General features: G+C 39.7%; 1 protein-coding gene across 2 annotated transcripts in view; it reads left to right on the forward strand.

Moving 5' to 3' along the window:
* Positions 1-18,849, forward strand: part of KCNMB4 (potassium calcium-activated channel subfamily M regulatory beta subunit 4) — a 67,946-nt gene that overhangs the window by 41,507 nt on the left and 7,590 nt on the right. The window contains exon 3 of one of the 2 annotated variants that reach the window (XM_055357041.2): positions 1,553-14,807. The exons of the other annotated variant lie outside the window; for it this stretch is intronic. Within the exon in view, the coding sequence (XP_055213016.1) occupies positions 1,553-1,655 (103 nt within the window). The 3' untranslated portion in view covers positions 1,656-14,807. Of the gene's footprint in view, positions 1-1,552; positions 14,808-18,849 lie in introns of those variants that run through there. 2 annotated transcript variants of the gene reach the window in all.

Here is an 18,849-nt window from a genome sequence, read left to right on the forward strand (position 1 = left end):
AAAACGAAGATTCTCCTCTCACCCCGACTACTCAGGAAATTACAAGGGTTTTACAAGTTCTGTGCCAGGAACCGGGGCAGAGACCAAATACAAATTTCTTATTATGTCACCTATAGCAGTTGTGTTAACTTTAGTACAGTAAATTTAAGCTCATTATACCTCCTTCAGAACGGATACACATTCCCTATCCATCATCTCACTGTCCCATTCCCAAACGGTGGGGGTGTAGATAGAAGCGGGGGTGGTCTATCACAGCCCAGCAGCACTCAAGACAGGATTTTTCAGCGACTCTGGGAAGGCAGGCGTTCAGAGTTTGGCTCTTTTACCATGACATATGTGAGAGGAAACAGGAGTGCTGTTTGGAGGTGTGAAAAATGGCAGCTCCCTGGTGCCATCTACTCTTAGTACACTTTTTACTACTGCTAAATATGAAATTAAAATAGACTTACTGTATGGACTCCCAGATGCTCTTGAAAAGATGAACTTTATATTTAAAGAAACCTTTAGATTTCGCTCAAATGCAGGAAATTAGGGAGAATAGTCAAGTTTTCACTTTCAAGAAAAGGGTGTTATTTTAAAAATCTAAGACAAAGATTAGAGGAGTCTTAGCTTTCCACTGGTTAAGTCTTGTTGAGGCAAGCTATATTCCAGTGTTGAGTCTGCAGTGGCCGAAGCAGCCCCAAAGCAGCTGTGCCTGCCATGGGCAGTCAGTCTCCGTGCGGCCATCCCTCTCTACACCCAGGAAAGATTCTGCAGAGGCGTCACTGGGGTGAATTCATGCCAAGGATTGAGTCCATTTGTGGCCTTCCCATATAACCTTTCCACTCTTTCCCTCCCTTAACCTCGAGGCTCAGTCTCCTTCCAAAATGTGTAGATTTTGTTTTTACACTTTTTTATTCAGGTAAGTTCACAATTCTCCCTATATCATTTTTTCATTTTTTTTCTCAGTCTTTCCCTGGCTTATCCCTTCTCAGCAAAACCTAACTTATACCCCCTTAATGAGAATACTTTGAAACCCCCTTTTCATTGCCAGAAAACTTCTCTGTATTCTCAATCTTTTCATACAATTTTCTTTCTTCATCTTTGCCTTAACTGGCTTCTCCTTGAAGAGGGCTTGTCCCTTTGAAAATAACTATTCATTCTTCAATTCCCTTTGGATCTAAAGGCCAAAAGGAGTGATCAGTCTTTTTATCTTTTCCTCTTGTTGGAGAGCATAGAGTTTTTCTATACAGGTTTACTTTTTAGTACTTTGTTTTATACCTCTGGATAGTAGGTCACAGAGTGCACGGAGCAGGCTTACACACACACACACGTCAAATGAACAAATCCAGCCACACCACCTGTGCAGTCTCTTGAATTCACTTCCTCCACCACTGCCTGGATTCAGGCTCTCACCTGGCTTGTTGAAGGCATCCTCAACTAGTCTGTCAGCCTTGGTCTTTCTCTTGTCTGTCATCCACACCACGCTAGGTTTTGTTTTGCTTTGTTTAAGCCTCCTTGTGATCTTGTCACAGTCCTTGATTAAATTTTTCTGCCTTCTTCTTATCTATAGGATAAAGGCCATGCTCTTCCAATTCCAACTTCAACTTCTGCCATTGAATTATGTGCCACTCAAGGAAAACCAAAGACAAAACAAGAAAACAACAACAAAATAGCAGACACGGTCCTTGCCTTCATGGAGCCTATAGTCTGTAGTCACAACAGTAGTATATTTACAAAGTAGGGTAGTGCTATGAAGGGGAAGCTGAGGATGCTGCTATGAGATATTACGGCATGATGGGGAATTTCAAAGACCTTTCTGTGTAAATCAAAATTAGGTCAAGACCAGAGGATGTTCAAGAATTAGCTAGGTAAAAAGCTAGGCGGAGAATATTTCAGAATGAGATACTACCATGTGCCAATGTTCTGCAGCAAAAAAGAGCTTGGTGGTTTTAGGTACTGGAAGGCCAGTGTGTCAGGAGAACTGTGAATGAGTGGGAGAGTGGAGCAAGAACTAGACAGGACTTAGATTTCTCTTAAAATGTAGTGAGCAGCCAATCATTGGTTTTAAGCAGAGTGGTAATATGGTCTGCTTTACATATTTTAACTTTTATTCCAGCTGCATCAGTCACCTCGAGTCATTCTGTTTCCCATACACCTTGATGCCTTTGCTCCTGTCTCTTTCTCCTCACCTGGGGACACCTTCACCTTTTTTACTTCTGGGAATTAGCACAGCACAGTAGTCCTAGAAGGAACTCTAGAACCAAACGCTTTCTAGTGGCGTGGTCTTAGATATGTTACTTAAATCTATCTGTGCCTCAGTTTCCTTTGCAGAAGTGGGATATAATATCAAGGAGATGGCATGTGCCTAACCCACAATAATTCCTACAAAAGTGTTTGCTATTATTGTTTTTATTACTATTATTAAGATTCACCTCAAATGTCACTGTGTAACCTTCTCCCACCTTTTCAGGTATAATTCATTACTTCCTCTTCTGCAGTCCCACACTGCCATGGTTGCTTTTATCATACTGTTAAGAGAGTTGAATATGTACTTTTTTGTTGTTATAGATTATGAATTCCTTAAGGGCAGCAGTCATGTGACATCAAGCATCGGGATTTACATTTCTCCTCTACCACTGATTAATTGTACGACCTTGGATAAATTGTGCAGCTTCTCCATCTTGGTTTCCTCGCCTGTAAAATGAGGATAGCATTACCCATCTTAAGAGCTTCTGTTTTGGTTTTGTAAGAAACACATTTGCACCATAGCTAATACTTAGTAAACACATATGCTTTTCTTCCCTGCCTCTGTAGATTTCTAACAACTAAGTTAGAAACAAAGTTGGGCCTGGTTATTTACTGATTGGAGGCTGAGGTGTTGAATAAATAAATAATGAGGGTTTTATGAATGAGTAAAACAACAGAACACAAAAAAAAGGAAGAAAGAAGAAATTCTGTTGTTAAAATAAATATGTTGTACTCCTGATGCTAACAGATATATCCTAATTTCTAAGTTCATTCAAAGTGTGTTTATCCTGTAGCGTATGTTTTTAAATCCAGTTTACCCTTAGCATTTTAAAGAAAGATAAACATAATGGCCTGAGCTCAAATTGAGTAGCGGTTTCTTCAGAACACAGTTTTAAAGCCATTAAAATAGAAGACGAAAAGCAACTGATTAGAAAAAGACTGCTCACTTACTTAGGGTTTAGTTTTCTTAACTATAAAATCTGATAGACTGATGGATTAAATGATCTCTAAAATTCCTTCAAACTCTCGAATTCTGTGGTTTTATGATTCCCTGGTTCTGAAGACTTGTACAAAATTACAGCAACTTAAGATGCTAGATAAAATCCTAATGGTGAAAGGGAGAGGCAATTAGTAAACAAATAAATGGTTAACAGTCTGGAGCCATTTAATGGAGAGGGAGACAGCCCTGCTACCTCAACGGTAATTGAGTTTCATAATGATGACACTGAGTCATCAAAAAAGGTTAAATTTGGTTCAACCTACTCTCCTTAAAAGGCAAGGAAATGTGTAATGCATTTTTAGGAAGATTTTTACCAATAATATTTTAATATTTTATTAGTTTTTATTCAACTTAAAATTTAAGCTTTAATTATTTGGAAAATTCACTTTTGTAAATGTATTTCCTCTCCGTGAAGCAAGCCCATTTCAGGGGCTGCAGAGATCTTCCTGCTGACACAGAATAGCTTATCACTCTGATATCATGGTTGTTACTCTTTTTGTAATTTAGTGTCCTAAATTTTACACATAAAAATGCTACCATCTCAAGCTGGGAACAGTGGCATATACCTGTAGTCCCCGCTACTTGGGAGGCTAAGATGGGAGGATCATTTGAGTCCAGGAGTTTAAGGCTAGCCTGGGCAGCATAGGGAGACCCTGTCTAAAAAAAGAAAAAAGAAAGTGGTAGATGAACTGAAGAGGTTGAAATAGATAATACTGTGCGTTTATGTCATGCTAAGGGGTTTAAATTTGTCCTAAGGGCAGTGGAGGAGTGACAGTCACATTTAAGTTTTAGAAAGATGAGTCTAGTGGCAGCATGGAGGGTAGATTGATAGAAGCCAAAGCTGGAGGATCCATGAACAATTTGGAGACTGTTGTACCGGTCTAGACAAGGGATGGTAGGAGTTTGGACAAAGGTAGAATTAGTGGAGGATGAAAAGGAGGAATGGACATAGGACTTGAAGGAAGTGGAATCTGCAGATTTAGAGAAGTACATGATGCTTGATAGGGGTTGAGGTTAAGAACTGGATGGAATTGGATCCAGTTCTGGCTTTCTGTCCTGGGTAACTGTTTTGGAGGCACCATTAACTGGAACGTTCTGGGAAAGCCTTTGCTTTTCTGATGTAAATACTACTGCCTCCTGCTTTCTGATGCCACAACAGCAAAAGGCATCATGCAGCTTTGAGGTGATAAACAGGAGAGTGGACATCTACACATTAGTAAGAGTGGAGCAAAAAGAGCCAGCTTCCTGGCACTCTTGTGGAATAGCTGCCCCTGCCCTGTGCTACCTCTGGATTTCTTGTTGTGTGAGACAGACAACACTTACATGCTTAGAAATAGGCATCTGAATATGTTTATAACCAATAGAGTGAAAAATGATTGGTCAGTTGTAGTTTATTTTCCCGATGTCTTTGCATTCTAAAAACAGATTGAGCTCTAAAAACAGATGCAAGCTCAAAAAAAGATTTATTTTAATATATTTATATGTTGAATTTAATTGTACCATTGGCTTCTAAGTTTTTCTTTTGGCTTTTTTATAGAGCAAATTACTAAAGAAAAAACTTTGTTTTTACTAGCAGACCTCTTAGTATACAAATGGGGAAAATGTGCATATAAAGATGGGACCTAAGATTTGGAACAAATTCCAGAGGAAAATTTTGTTGACGTTGGAATGAATTACTAAATACTATGTTTGATATTTGGTAAAAATTACTTATTTTTGTTTTCTACTCTGAGAAGTATTTCTTACAGTCTTATCATTAGAGAATAGACTGGTTCTATGGCTGTTTTTTACAGGAACATATTGGCTTTTTCTTTAGACATTAAACCCAATGATATATCCTGAATTTTAAAAAACAAAACAGTAAATCTGGAATCTTACCGAAACCAAGTATTTTCCATATACATTTGTGTCTGTCTCCATATTAAGAGAGATTACATCAGAATTGAAGGCTTTCTTTGGTCCCAAAATCTGTACTTTTTAAAAAAAGCAGTGATTGCTATGGCTTCTCCAGTATGCTGTGGAATATATATGGAAGTTATTCCAGTGTTTTTTCTCAGTCTGACATCCAAATGGCTGTACATGACTTAAAATCTACATTTGAGAGTCTGTTTTCTAATGGTTAATCAAAGTGTTTTCATGCTTGCAAATTCATCTTCTAACAGCTTTTATCATCGTGGCATTAAAGTTAAGAATTTGATGTTATTAAATCACTTTTCATTTAAGATATTTTATGCAGCCTTCAAACAAAGCCCTGAGGGAATTTGGGAGGAAAAATACAAGAACCATAGGACAAGTAGGTCATAGAGTGCAGCATCATCAGATGGTGGAATGCAGGGCAGGGCTGTGCGTCAGGAGACTCCACTCCATTTCTATCCATGGCTCTCTTCGTGACTTAGTGATTGACCTTGGGCTACTTATCAAAGAGCTCTTGCCTCAGTTTCATCTTAGATAAAATGGGGCTAGAAGTCACTGGAAACACATGTCGAATGTATTGTGGAGTTCATAGACTCATAGACTGTCAAATCTGGGAGACACTTTTCATTCATTTGCTGCAACCCAAAATGAATCCCCACCACATAATTTTTTGAAGTGTTTTCTGTTCTCTACTTGAACGACTCTTGTGATAGTGGACATCACCTCCTCCTGAAGAAGCCCACTCCATTTTTAAACGTTTTTAGTTGTCAAGAAATTAATCCTGGGAAATACCTAAAATAGGCAAATTCATAGAGACAGAAAGTATATTAAGTTTATCAGGGACTGAGGGAAGTGGAAAGTGGGGAGCTATTGCTCAATGGCTAGAGAGTTTCTGTCTGGTGAGATTTAAGTTTTGGGCCAGGTGCGGTGGCTCACACCTGTAATCCCAGCACTTTGGGAGGCTGAGGCAGGCAGATCATGAGGTCAAGAGTTCGAGACCAGCCTGACCAACATGGTGAAACCCCATCTCTACCAAAAATACAAAAATTAGCCAGGCGTGGTGGTGCATGCCTGTAATCCCAGCTACTCAGGAGGCTGAGGCAGGAGAATTGCTTGAACTGGGGAGGCAGAGATTGCAGTGAGCTGAGATCGCACCACTGCACTCCAGCCTGGGTGACAGAGCAAGACTCTGTCTCAAAAAAAAAAGATTTTGGAAATAAATTATGTGAATCTAATTAATGCCACTAAATTGTGAGTCTAATTAATGCCACTCAGTTGTATACTTTACCACAATTTTTAAAGATTCACCGTGGTTAGTTCTATAATCTCAGTGTGGAGGTAGACCATATTGTCCAAGTTTTACAGAGGAGACAACAGAGGCTTTAAGATCACATGGCTAGGGAGGAGCAGTGTCAGGATCTGCACCTGAGTACTTGACCTTCAGACTGTGGGTGTCACCAAGTTCATATTGCCATCACTGTTGGGAACAGATTTGTTCTCATCATTTGGGATGCTTTTCTTACTGTGCCCTGAGCTGGCCAGTGCAGAGGAAGGCAGAACATTTCTACCACCCTTGATAAATCCAGAGACTGAAACTCAGTTAACGACATGGCATGAGCTTTTTTGGCAGCTACAGCACACTATTGATTCATATGGAGCTTATACTTAATTAAACTTGCTCCCCCAACATTTGATTTATACATGCTGCTCTTTATTAAAGCAGGTTCCCCCATTCTTAAACTGTTGAGATTTGTGTAGCATTTAAATACGCAAGAATTTAAAATTTATTCCTATATGTGACTACATCTTGTTGCTTTTGACCGATTGTTCCAGTCTCATGAGTATTTTGACTCTTGATTATGGTACCCATCATATTTGTTATATCTTCCATCATAATTCTGTCTTAATTGTAAGTCAAAATGGCTTTGATTTTTCTCATCCAAGTTATCGATAAAAATGCTGAAAAGGACTAGGACATAGACCTATTTCACTGCTGATCTTCCTCTGGCCTTTCATAATAGCCAATACCTGTTTACCATGCTGCCTCTGTACCAGAAACTATTTAAATGTTTTTTACATATTAACTCATTGAATCTGCACAACACCCCTACAAGGCATTATTAACACAATCCTCATTTTATACATGAGGGAACTGGAACACAGAGGTTAAGCAATATGACCAAATCACATAGCTGGCAAGTGACAGAGCCAGGATTCAAACCTCTTAGTTCCAGAAGCCTCTTCTGTAAAACTTGGACAATATGGTCTACCTCCACACTGAGATTACAGAACTAACCATGGTGAATCTTTAAAAATTGTGGTAAAGTGCACAATTTAGTGGCATTAATTAGACTCACAATTTAGTGGCATTAGTTAGATTCACAGAGTCTGTTCTCTTAAGCATTCTGCTCTGGTGCTGCTAACATCAGCCAGGATTCTAGTCCATATTGGGTTAGGATAACATAAGGGACTGTATTAAATCTAATTAATAAGATTGCTATTATAACATTTTTTAAAGTGCATTGTGGGTGGCAAAATAATCTGAAATGCCAGACCAAAGCATTTGTGCTGTATCTTCTACCAAGAAATTCTTTCCCCATTTTTTCACCAAACTCTAATCTCCTGTTCTTTCATGTCTGCTGAAAAGATACTTCCTTTATATTTTCCCAGGCAAACTTCAGTTCTCCTTCTTTAATATTACCTCTGCACTTTGTGTAAATGTCCATTGCATTTTGAAATGGATTTCAACAGTAAGCCAACAACAAACATTTATGAGCACCTAGAGCACATGCCAAGCATTATTCTGGGTAATGGGAATATAAACATGGGAAAATGGTGTTCCTGCCCTCGGATTTACAGCTGACTAGTGAGAGCCAACACACAAATATGGCCCTGGTCCCTGCTACATCATAGTTGTTCTGCAAATATCACATGGCTGAATGGAAGAGAGCTGAGTACCAAGAAAGTCTTTTAAAATGCCCAAATAAACATCTCTAAACTTTTTTGTGCTTTAGATTAAGATTATTTTTGACCATCATGGCTGTTTCCTTAGTGAAACCATTGGATCCTCAGCCTTTCCTGGTGTGTGTCAATGAGCTTAGGCTAAATTAGGCTGTGGTAACAACCTGAAAATCTCAGAAGCTTGTAACAACCAATGTTTATTTCCTGTCTAGGTCTGTCTTGGGTCGTGTGCAGCTCTGCTCCATGTCATTTTCACTATGGGACCCCAGATGAAGGAGGGGCACCTATCTAGGACATTAATGCTAGTATCAAGGTGAAAGAGCAGAAAACAGGTTTCTGTAGGAATACCTGTGGCTACACTTTTTAGTGATTTTCAAATTCTTTACCATGTTTATTCCACCAATCTGACAGTTATTTACATGTGTTTTCTTGAATTTTGAATATCAGATGCTACCAGGATAAAGTTAAGCTGCTGGCACATCTAAGAGAAACTTGAAGACTGATAGGGTCTTTTTCATTACTCAAGTTTTAAAATTCTATTGTTGAACTGTAAGTCACCACTTTAATTGTTATGGATATTTCTGTATAGTATTTTTGTTCTCCAGACATATTTGTAATCAATTCATCATTTAGGAAAAGAGCCTCAAAATTAATTTAGCTAATTTTACTTCGCAAAGGCATTTCAAGATGTTTAATGCATTTTAACTGAGAGATATTGCTTGACAGACTACGACAAAATTGAATGTAAAAATTGAATGTATAGTAAAGTATTCTTTACTATATAATTTAGGGGTTAGGATGAATGATTCATTGCTAGCCTTGATAGAAATGCTAGCCTATTTCTGTCTTCCTACATGCAATAGCAAAATATATATAAGCTGCTAATTATTTAATTAAAAAAAACCGGTGTGTAATACACTTTAATGAAATAGGCTGTTAACAATTGGGAATCTTCTAGAATGATATTATAACAGAAGGTAGCGCTTTCTTCAGAAAGACATGCAGCTGACTTTCCCTTCACCCCGGATATATTTTTCAAATCCTTTCTCCAGAGCTGCCAAAATAATGGTACAATACTGATGCTGGAGCTATAGAAAAGAAAATAAATTGTGGTGATGGGTAGATTTTTCTTCACTGAAGATCTAATTACAGGGAATTGGACTTAACCTAATCAGACTTTAACGACAATTTCCTAAGAGTAAATTAGGGAACAAATTACTGTGAGATGAGTTGCAGAATCTTTTTCAGAGGTTTGGAGAAAGACAGAATGTCTGTTCACCTGTTTGGGCCCATTTAGTATTGGCTTAACCAGGCGCTGGCAGCAGTTCCTAGCATGCTGGGTCTGAAATTGTGACATGTATAGGAGCAGCAGCATTGGAGGCTCCTCAAGGAGGACAAAGCACCTAAACAGGGATGGGGCAGGTGAGTTGAAGGAATAGGAACTGCTTGTGACAGTTGTTATACACACATTGGGGTTGGCTGGGCTAGATAGAGATCGATTAAAAGATGAAGCAGGAAGAAGAACAGTAATTACAGAATGAGTAAATATGATCATTCATTCTTGGAAATTATCTGAAAATAGTTGGCACAGTCTGTAAAAACACAAGCAAATACACATGCCTGTTTATGCAAATACATCCATGATATTTGCAATTTCAAACAAATATATGTGGCCTTTGGAAAAAACCTCCATGAAATCTAAGATCTTGTTCCCTGCCCGCTACCTTAATTTGCTTAACTGACACTCTATGGCACTGGATTTTCACTTTCTTCTTTGAAGTCTTTTCTTATTCCACTAACATTTACTGAGCTCTCACTTTGAGCTTAGCAGGGTGTGATGCTCTTCTAGGCGCGGGAATACTGGGGAAAAAGTCCAGGTTATTGGGAGTTGAACAAACTCACTGAGACCACCGACCATTCTTTATGGGGGCATTTGTGGTTGAGCCATGGGAGACTCAGCTAGCCCGTGTTGCTATGCCCCACTTCAGTTGTCCTATCTAAGAAGCCATCTTGATTTTATATCAAAATTCATGGGGAAAATGTGCCTTGACTTCCTTTTAAATGCCTTATTTTGTCTGTGCACATCATACCCAGGATTGTTGAGATGGTAAGAAGATACATTGGCATTTGGGGGGATTCCTTACCCACCTCATTTCCTTGAGAACCAAATTCTAAAGCTCTTGCCAGCCTTACAGACACCCAATGGAATCCCTGCTCATATGCATATTTTGGGTGCATCAGTATGTTTGTCATTTTCTCCCTGGAAACGGTTTCTCACACCCACATTGCAAGTGTGTGATCTGTGATTATATCTCTTTTCTGTGTCCTCTTTGCCTGGAGCGAGGGCTGAGAACATGATTCAGCTTAGGGAAATGATACAAAATGTGGTTGTTAAAGTGATCTTTCAAAAAGCAGCTTTTTATATGTGTGCAGTCACTATGCTTGGTGTAGCCTGTGACTTCATTCACCTGAAGCAATGAAGCAGATTCCAGGATTTTAGAATTATGGTCTTGGACAAACCTAGAAGACACCTGCTTTTAGGCCCTTGGATATAATCTTATTTCATTTAAAAGATTTTGAAGATTTTGAGACAAAGGCGCGTGCTAACTTTGCTCCGTGATTAATCCTTCCAGTGTTTGTTGCCATCTTGATTTTATATCAAAAATCATGAGGAAAATGTTTCTTGATCTCCTTTTAAATGCCATATTTCATCTGTGCACATTGTACCCAGGATTGTTGAGATGGTAAGACGATACATTGACATTTGGGGGGATTCCTTACCCACCTCATTTCCTTGAGAACCAAATTCTAAAGCTCTTGCCAGCCTTATAGATACCCAATGGAATCCCTGCTCATATGCATACTTTGGGTTCATCGGTGATTTTTGCTCACTGTGACTAATCCTTCCAGTGTTTGTAGCCTTTCTTATAAGGAGAACTTCTATTTCAGCTTTGTTAATTTGGCTTCACAAAGTAAAATAAGGGGCCCCATTGTTTTGTCTTAATCAGTGAAGGGAATATGGGATGTCCTGATATAATGAGTCCTTTGATTTTTAGGCCTATCCAGCCCGGGCTTGCTTGAGAAGTCCCTTGTGTAGCCCTATATTATCAGACATGTTATATCACAGCAAGCACCTTTTGATGTTTAAGAATTAATTCCTTTAAGGAATTCTAAAAAAGAAAGATATTTTCAGCATTAACATCCTAAATCAACATTTCCATTTTCTGAGGATGTTTCTTTAGCACTAGGCATCGCTGAGATAGAAAATGAGTTCTGAGAGACTTTCTTTGGAAACAAAATGGCTCACCCTTAAATTTCCCCGTTTCTGGATGAAATCTGATTTAATAATACAGTATTGCTCTTCAAATATGAGAGAAATCATTGTAAGGAAGAATGTGAGTTTTAAAGAATAGAATGGGTTGGATAAATGTTTTTATAAAATAGAAGTGAAAGGATCAGAAATCAGCAGTATCAAAACAACAAGAAGAACTGATTAAACCATGCACTTGTTACCTCTGAATTTCTCTGTGCAGAAATTCTACTTCAATTTTAAAATTCAGAATTAAAAAAAAATATTCAAAGGATAGTTAATGAACAAAAACTTTAGGAAAGTCAAACATGGTGTGGCGTAGGATTGGGGCTAAAATGAATATGCAGTTTAGAATTGCTAGTGACATTGTATCATAAAAGAACTGAGTAAAGAAGAACCAAGAATCTTTGGGCACATTTGATAAAAAATAAAGTTGAAAAGGAAATATCAAAGATGTATTACAAAGACAAAAAGGATATTCTATAAAAAGTAAGGAGGCACTTAGGGAGGATGGATATTAAAATTGCAAAGTGTTATTAATGCTGTGGTTAGGAACAGCAGGTAGTGGTGGAAATAGTGGAGATCTAGCTAGGCAAAGGCACAATGTAGGAAAAGGATGAAGGAAAGAGAAGTATTTCATAACGTGTGCTAATCTTTGGGCAGGTGTGTCTTGTATGTAAATGCCTGTCATAAAAGGCAAACACTGAAAAAAGAATGAAAAAAGTAAATCTTATAACTCAGATTGTAGATCTGAGTTATAAAATAGAATTAATAGAAAACAGTTTATTCCCTAGGTTATTTTTAAATACTTCTGTTGATGATTTAATTCTGAATGACTAACTGGGAAAGGGGATAGAAAACTTGTGCTAGTAAGGAACTGATTACAGTATAGGAGAGCGGTTTATGGTACTGTGGCTGTCTGAATAGTGGCCCCCAAAGATGTCCACACCATAATCCCCATGGATTTATGTTATTTTACTTTGCTACCATGTTACCTTGTATGATAAAAGGAACTTTGCAGATGTGATTAAGGATTTTGAGATGGGGAAATTATACCGGATTGCCTGAGTGTGCCCCAAATGCAATCATGGGATACTTATAAGGGGGAGATGAGATCAGAGAGAGTAGTAGGGGATGTGATCAGGGAAACGAGATTAGAGTGATGCCAGGGAGGGGGCCATGAGCCAAAGAATGCAGGAAAGGATGCTGGGAAAGGCAAGGAAACAGATTCTCTCCTAGAACCTCCAGAAGGAACACATCCCTGCTGACACCTTCATTTTAGTCCAGTGAAACAGATTGCAAACCTCTGACCTCCAGAACTGTAAGAAACTACATCTGTGTTGCTTTAAGCTACTAGAGCAGCAATAGGAAATAGATACAGGCAGTAATTTGCAGATAGTTCTAAGTGTAATTGACTTTTACAATGAATATGAGCTTTTCTTCAACTTTGAGCTTTGAAAATACTACAAATTGCCAGGCGCAGTGGCTCACACCTGTAATCCCAGCACTTTGGGAGGCCGAGGCGGGCGGATCATGAGGTCAAGAGATCGAGACCATCCTGGCTAACACGGTGAAACCCCGTCTCTACTTAAAATACAAAAAATTAGCCGGGCGTGGTGGCAGGCACCTGTAGTCCCAGCTACTCGGCAGGCTGAGGCAGGAGAATGGTGTGAACCTGGGAGGGGAGCTTCCAGTGAGCTGAGATAGCACCACTGCACTCCAGCCTGGGCGACGTAGCGAGACTCCGTCTCAAAAAAAAAAAAAAAAAAAAATACTACAAATTTTAAAAGGTTCTGGTTCTGTATCATACTCTTGGGGTTGTCAAATTCATTTCTTCAAGGTTGGAAAAGTTGGACTTGGACTAGATTTGAGGTCACCTATGCTGTGTAGGGTTTTGTAGAAAACTGCTTCCCAGCTGAGTATGGTCGCTCATACCTGTAATCCCAGTGCTTTGGGAGCCCAACGTTGGAGGATCGCTTGAGTCCAGGAGTTCGAGACTGGCCTGGGTAACATAATGAGATCCTGTCTCTACAAAAAATTGTAAAAATTAGCTGAGCGTGATGGTGGATACCTGTAGTCCCAGCTACTAGGGAGGCTGAGGTGAGAGGATTGCTTGAGCCCAGGAGGTTAAGCACTCCAGCCTGGGCGACAGAGTGAGACCTTGTCTCAAAAAAGAAAAAAAAAAAAAAAAAAAAACTTTTCCCATACATACCCTCATTTGATCTTCTTAATGAGGGTTTTATTTCCCATTTTACAAATGAGGAAACTCCAAGGGTTTTTATTTATTTATTTATTTTTGAGGCAGAGTCTCGCTCCGTCGCCCAGGCTGGAGTGCAGTGGCACAATCTTGGCTCACTGCAAGCTCCACCTCCCAAGTTCACGCCATTCTCCTGCCTCAGCCTCCCGAGTAGCTGGGACTACAGGTGGCCGCCACCACGCCCGTCTAATTTTTTGTATTTTTAGTAGAGACGAGGTTTCACTATGTTAGCCAGGATGGTCTTGACCCCCTGACCTCTTGATCCGCCCGCCTTGGCCTCCCAAAGTGCTGGGATTACAGACGTGAGCCAGCATGCCCGGCCTTTTTTTTTTTTTTAACGAAGTTATTTTTCTAGAGCATTCATAGTTTGTTTTTATACAGTTAAGGTTCTCATCCATCTGGATTTTTTGGTATGTGTGGGGAGAATAAAATGAGGAGCCACTGTTTTTTTCTCCAAATGGCATGTATTGTCCCAACACAATTTATTGAATCAATAATTCATCTCTCCCATACGAGTTTAAAGTATTGAACTTTCACATCAAATTTGGAACTACAAAGTAGGTTAACGAGGTGAGAACTATTATAAGAATAATCTGTCTCAAATGAAGAATGTAAATGTCTTCTTGTCTCCAGTTTATTTCTGCTTAAACCTTAAGTTTAAATGTTTGGACAGAAAAACACTTATAGTCCTCTATGAAATAAATAACTTGGTAACTCAGAGATACCACAGACCAAATTACTCTGAAGAACAGCAATTCTTAAAGAAAACCTCACAGGAATTTCTGGAACAAGGCTGTCAGCTAGTTTTCAAAATCCTGCACTTCTGATGAAATCAATGAATTGAAAGTCCTCCTCTCTGGTGTGGAGATAATGTTGAACTGATCCAGGTTCCTGAGCAGCTCAAGGAGGTCGATGGAAGAGGAAAAGGATTTAATGTAAATTTAATGCAGTTTGTTAGATGTGATCTTAGAGAATATCTAACTAGGTTGAAAATTCTCTTTCCGTTGTATTTTCAATGGAAGAGCAACAAAGGATTTCTAATTAATAAAGTCTTTTTGTGCCAAGCTGACTTTAGAATAAAATTCATTCGTTGATTTGCTTTTTTAAAAAAGACAGAAAGTCATAAGCATCCTTCTGGTTTGCAGGTCTTGACGATTACCCCTCTTTATTTCTGAGAACTCAGGAAGCATCTCCAGCAGGGGTTATCCTTAATAGGCCCCCGATCTCAGGGTTTTAAGAATCACATTGGGAAAACCGACAGATGGATAAAAAATAATTACCACACAGTGTGAGTAAAACCTTTTAAAAAGTCTATTACTCTGGGAGCACAGAGCGGCAACGGTTTCCCCAGGCCTCTACTTTGGGAGACTTGGTTGAGACGATTACTTCACTGGGCTGCATCTGAAGGGACGGTCAAATTAATCAGTAGGAAAACATTTGCCAAACCCAGCTACCATAAGAATTTAATGCTGTTAAATGATAGTTTGTGGGATAAGTTTGGGGTGTAACTTCTATTTGTAGTCCTAATCATGGGTCTAGTGCTACTGAATTATTTTTTTCCTTGCTGTACCTGAGATACATATATAACACTTTATTTCTCCAAAATAACATACCTGCCAGTTTTCTGGATATCCTGCCAAAACTGAATGCAAATTTTTCTCTCCAAAAACTGCAAGTTTGGGGCTTGATTTAATTTTCTCCATGAAGAATAGGCAAGCTTGATGGGCAGCAACTCTTGTACAATTAAACATTACTACTTAAAATTAACCTACTTTGAGAAAACAGCTAAGGAAAATGTAAGGTTGTTTATAACATTCATACATCTATAATCAGCCTTTCGTTCATAGATAGGAAGCATCTGTGGAGCAAACCATAATCTTGTTATAATACCTCCCTAGCCTTTTTATTTTTCTTTTTTTTTTTTTTTTTTTTTTTTGGAGAAGGTCTCAGTCTGTCGCCCAGGCTGGAATGCCGTGGTGCAATCTTGGCTCACTGTAGGCCCACTGCAGCCTCAACCTCCTAGGCTCAAGCGATACTTCCACCTCAGCCCCTAAATAGCCAAGACTACAGGCGTATGCCACCACGCCCATCTAATTTTTTTACATTTTGTAGAGACAGGGTCTCCCTATGTTGCCCAGGCTGGTCTTGATCTGGGCTCAAGCAGTCCTCCCTCCTCGACCTCCCAAAGTGCTAGGATTACAGGCATGAACCACTGTGCATGGCCACCTCCCAAGCTTTTAAAAGCCCTTATCACCATATCACTGGTAGACCCCAGTGGGCAAAAATTGGCTCATGATACTGTAGGGGACAAAAACAAACAAACAAACTACTTTTCCTTTACATTTCAGGTTTAGTGGCTGGGGCCTGTGAATTAAACTGACAAAAGGTAAATTAACCAGAGAAAAAGCATACACATTTTATCAATGTTAATATCTTTATGAGCATGGGGCTTCACAGTAGTATATAAGAAGTGTTTAGACTCAGGGCTTGTCTACCTGACTTAGTAGGGAAAAGGGAGAGGAAGAAAAGTTTCCTATGGGAAGGACAAATGGCTTTTTAGGAGGACAAGTTAGTGGTAATGTTTTTCTTTATGAGTATTAGTGGTCTTTCTGTCTTCCTCAGGGCCACAGAATTCCCCTGGAGAAGAGATTTACAGTAGCCTCAAATCTCAGAATCTACTGCTTTTAGTCAGATAAGGGAAGATCCAAGAAAGCTTTGTTTAGCACTTGTTGAATCTAAAATGTCTTCAGCTTAAGATAATCTTGAAACCAATGCTGGAGTTCTGAGTGGATCCCCACAACAGAGCAGTTCAACGTAAAGAATACTGCAAAGGTGAGCCGAGATCGCGCCACTGCAGTCCAGCCTGGGCAACAGAGCGAGACTCCGTCTCAGAAAAAAAAAAAAAAGAATATTGCAAAGGCTGGGTGCAGCAGGGCATGCCTGTAATCCCAGCACTTTGGGAGGGTGAGGCCAGGGGATCAGTTGAAATCAGGAGTTTGAGACCAGCCTGGCCAACGTGACAAAACCTTGTCTCTACTAAACGTACAAAAATTAGCCGGATGTGGTGGCACACGCCTGTAATCCCAGCTACTCAGGAGGCTGAGGCAGGAGAATCGCTTGAACCCAGGAGGCAGAGGCTGCAGTGAACCGAGATCGCGCCACTGCACTCCAGCCTGGGCGACAAGAGCAAAACTCCGTCTCAAAAAAAAAAAAAAAGAATACTACAAAGGGTCTCTGTGTTCTGGTCTCTGTATTCCCACTATAATTTATAACATAATTTGATATAGCTTTTAGGTCGTCTTCCTGTGATTGCATAGGAAGACAAGCACGCTCTGCTGCTCTCTTGGCAAGGTCTTACGATTGCATCAAACAACAACTAGACACACTGGCTAATTACTCTCAGTAAGATCAACTTGGTTATGCCAAAACCAAATCCAACACTTTTCTCAGTTAATTGTTAACATCTTTCAGTAGAAAACATCTTTTGAAATCTTTTAAAAGTCATGAATCAATAGATCAAGTCAGATATTTTCATGGGTTGTGTTTTAATACAATCTCTTTCCAGAAATCCCATAGCATGGAGTTTTGCCAAAAAAAAACAACAAAAAAAAAAAACAAAACATTGAGGCCAGGTGTGGTGGCTCATGCCTGTAATCCCAGCACTTTGAGAGGCCGAGGTGGGCAGATCACGAGGTCAGGAGATCAAGACCATCGTGGCTAACACAGTGAAACCCCGTCTCTACTAAAAACACAAAAAAAATTAGCCAGGCGTGGTGGTGGGCGCCTGTAGTCCCAGCTACTCGGGAGGCTGAGGCAGGAGAATGGCGTAAACTCAGGAGGCAGAGCTTGCAGTGAGCCGAGATCGGGCCACTGCACTTCAGCCTGGGCGACAGAGCGAGACTCCATCTCAAAAAAACAAAAACAAAAAACACTGAATAATACTCGCATCAAGGCTTTCTAGATTACATATCGTGGTCAGTAACTTTTGCCTGAAAACCTATGACATAGTCACCTCTTTCACTTGTGGCATCTCATTTAAAGATTTGTTTATACACTTGACATTTCTGTAGAAGACTTTCTGAGGCTCTCTGAAACCCAGCCTCAAGCAGAGTTATCTGGGAAAGATCACATGTCAGGTCTTCTTTGGTTTTCATTATAAAAAAATCATTGTGCCACCTCCATGTTAGGAATCTAACCTGATGGGACACCCTCACCCAGAAACATAGGACACTTCAGGCACCTCAGTGATTTGAGTCTTGAACGATTTGCTCTTCAGCCATTGTCAAAAACTAGGCTGATGCATTTGATATTTAAAAAGCATTTTTAGCTGGGCGCAGTGGCTCACGCCCATAATCCCAGTAGTTTGGGGGGCCGAGGCAGGCAGATTGCTTAAACTCAAGAGTTCAAGACCAGCCTGGGCAACATAGTAAAACCCCATCTCTACACAAAAATATGTGGAGATCATGAAAATGACCTGAACAGGCCAGGCGGGGTGGCTCACATCTGTAATCCCAGCACTTTGGGAGGCTGAGGCAGGTGGATCACAAGGTCAGGAGTTCAAGACCAGCCTGGCCAAATATGGTGAAACCCCATCTCTACTAAAAGTACAAAAATTAGTGGGGTGTGGTGGCAGGCGCCTGTAGTCCCAGCTACCCAGGAGGCTGAGGCAGGAGAATTGCTTGAACCCAGGAGGCGGAGGTTGCAGTGAGCCAAGATCATGCCACTGCACTCCAGCCTGGGTGACAGAGCAAGATTCCGTCTCAAAAAAAAAAAAAGAGAGAGAAAAAGAAAATGACCTGAACATAAGTATCAGTTAGGCAGTTTGGGAAATAGCTATCTAAGTAGCATTGCGTTTCATATTTCATTTTTTTAACTATTAGAACTTTACACAATGCTTCTTAAACCGAAGTGCACATAAGAATCATCCCAGAGCTTCTCCAAAATGCAGATTTCTGGATCCCACAAACTCAGATGCTAATTATAGTAAATCAAGTGAAATTATAGTAAATATAGTGAAAACCAGGGAACTGTACTTCAACAAGCACCGTTAAGTGATTCAAATTTGAGAAAAGCTGGCTTAGGGTAAATAGTACAATTTAAAAAATCTTACAGACAGGGTTTCAAATCATGTCATTATTTTAAATTGTGTAATCCTGGGGAAACTAATCTTTCTTTACC

Source organism: Gorilla gorilla, chromosome 10 (assembly GCF_029281585.2).
Source record: "Gorilla gorilla gorilla isolate KB3781 chromosome 10, NHGRI_mGorGor1-v2.1_pri, whole genome shotgun sequence".
NCBI lineage: Eukaryota > Metazoa > Chordata > Mammalia > Primates > Hominidae > Gorilla > Gorilla gorilla.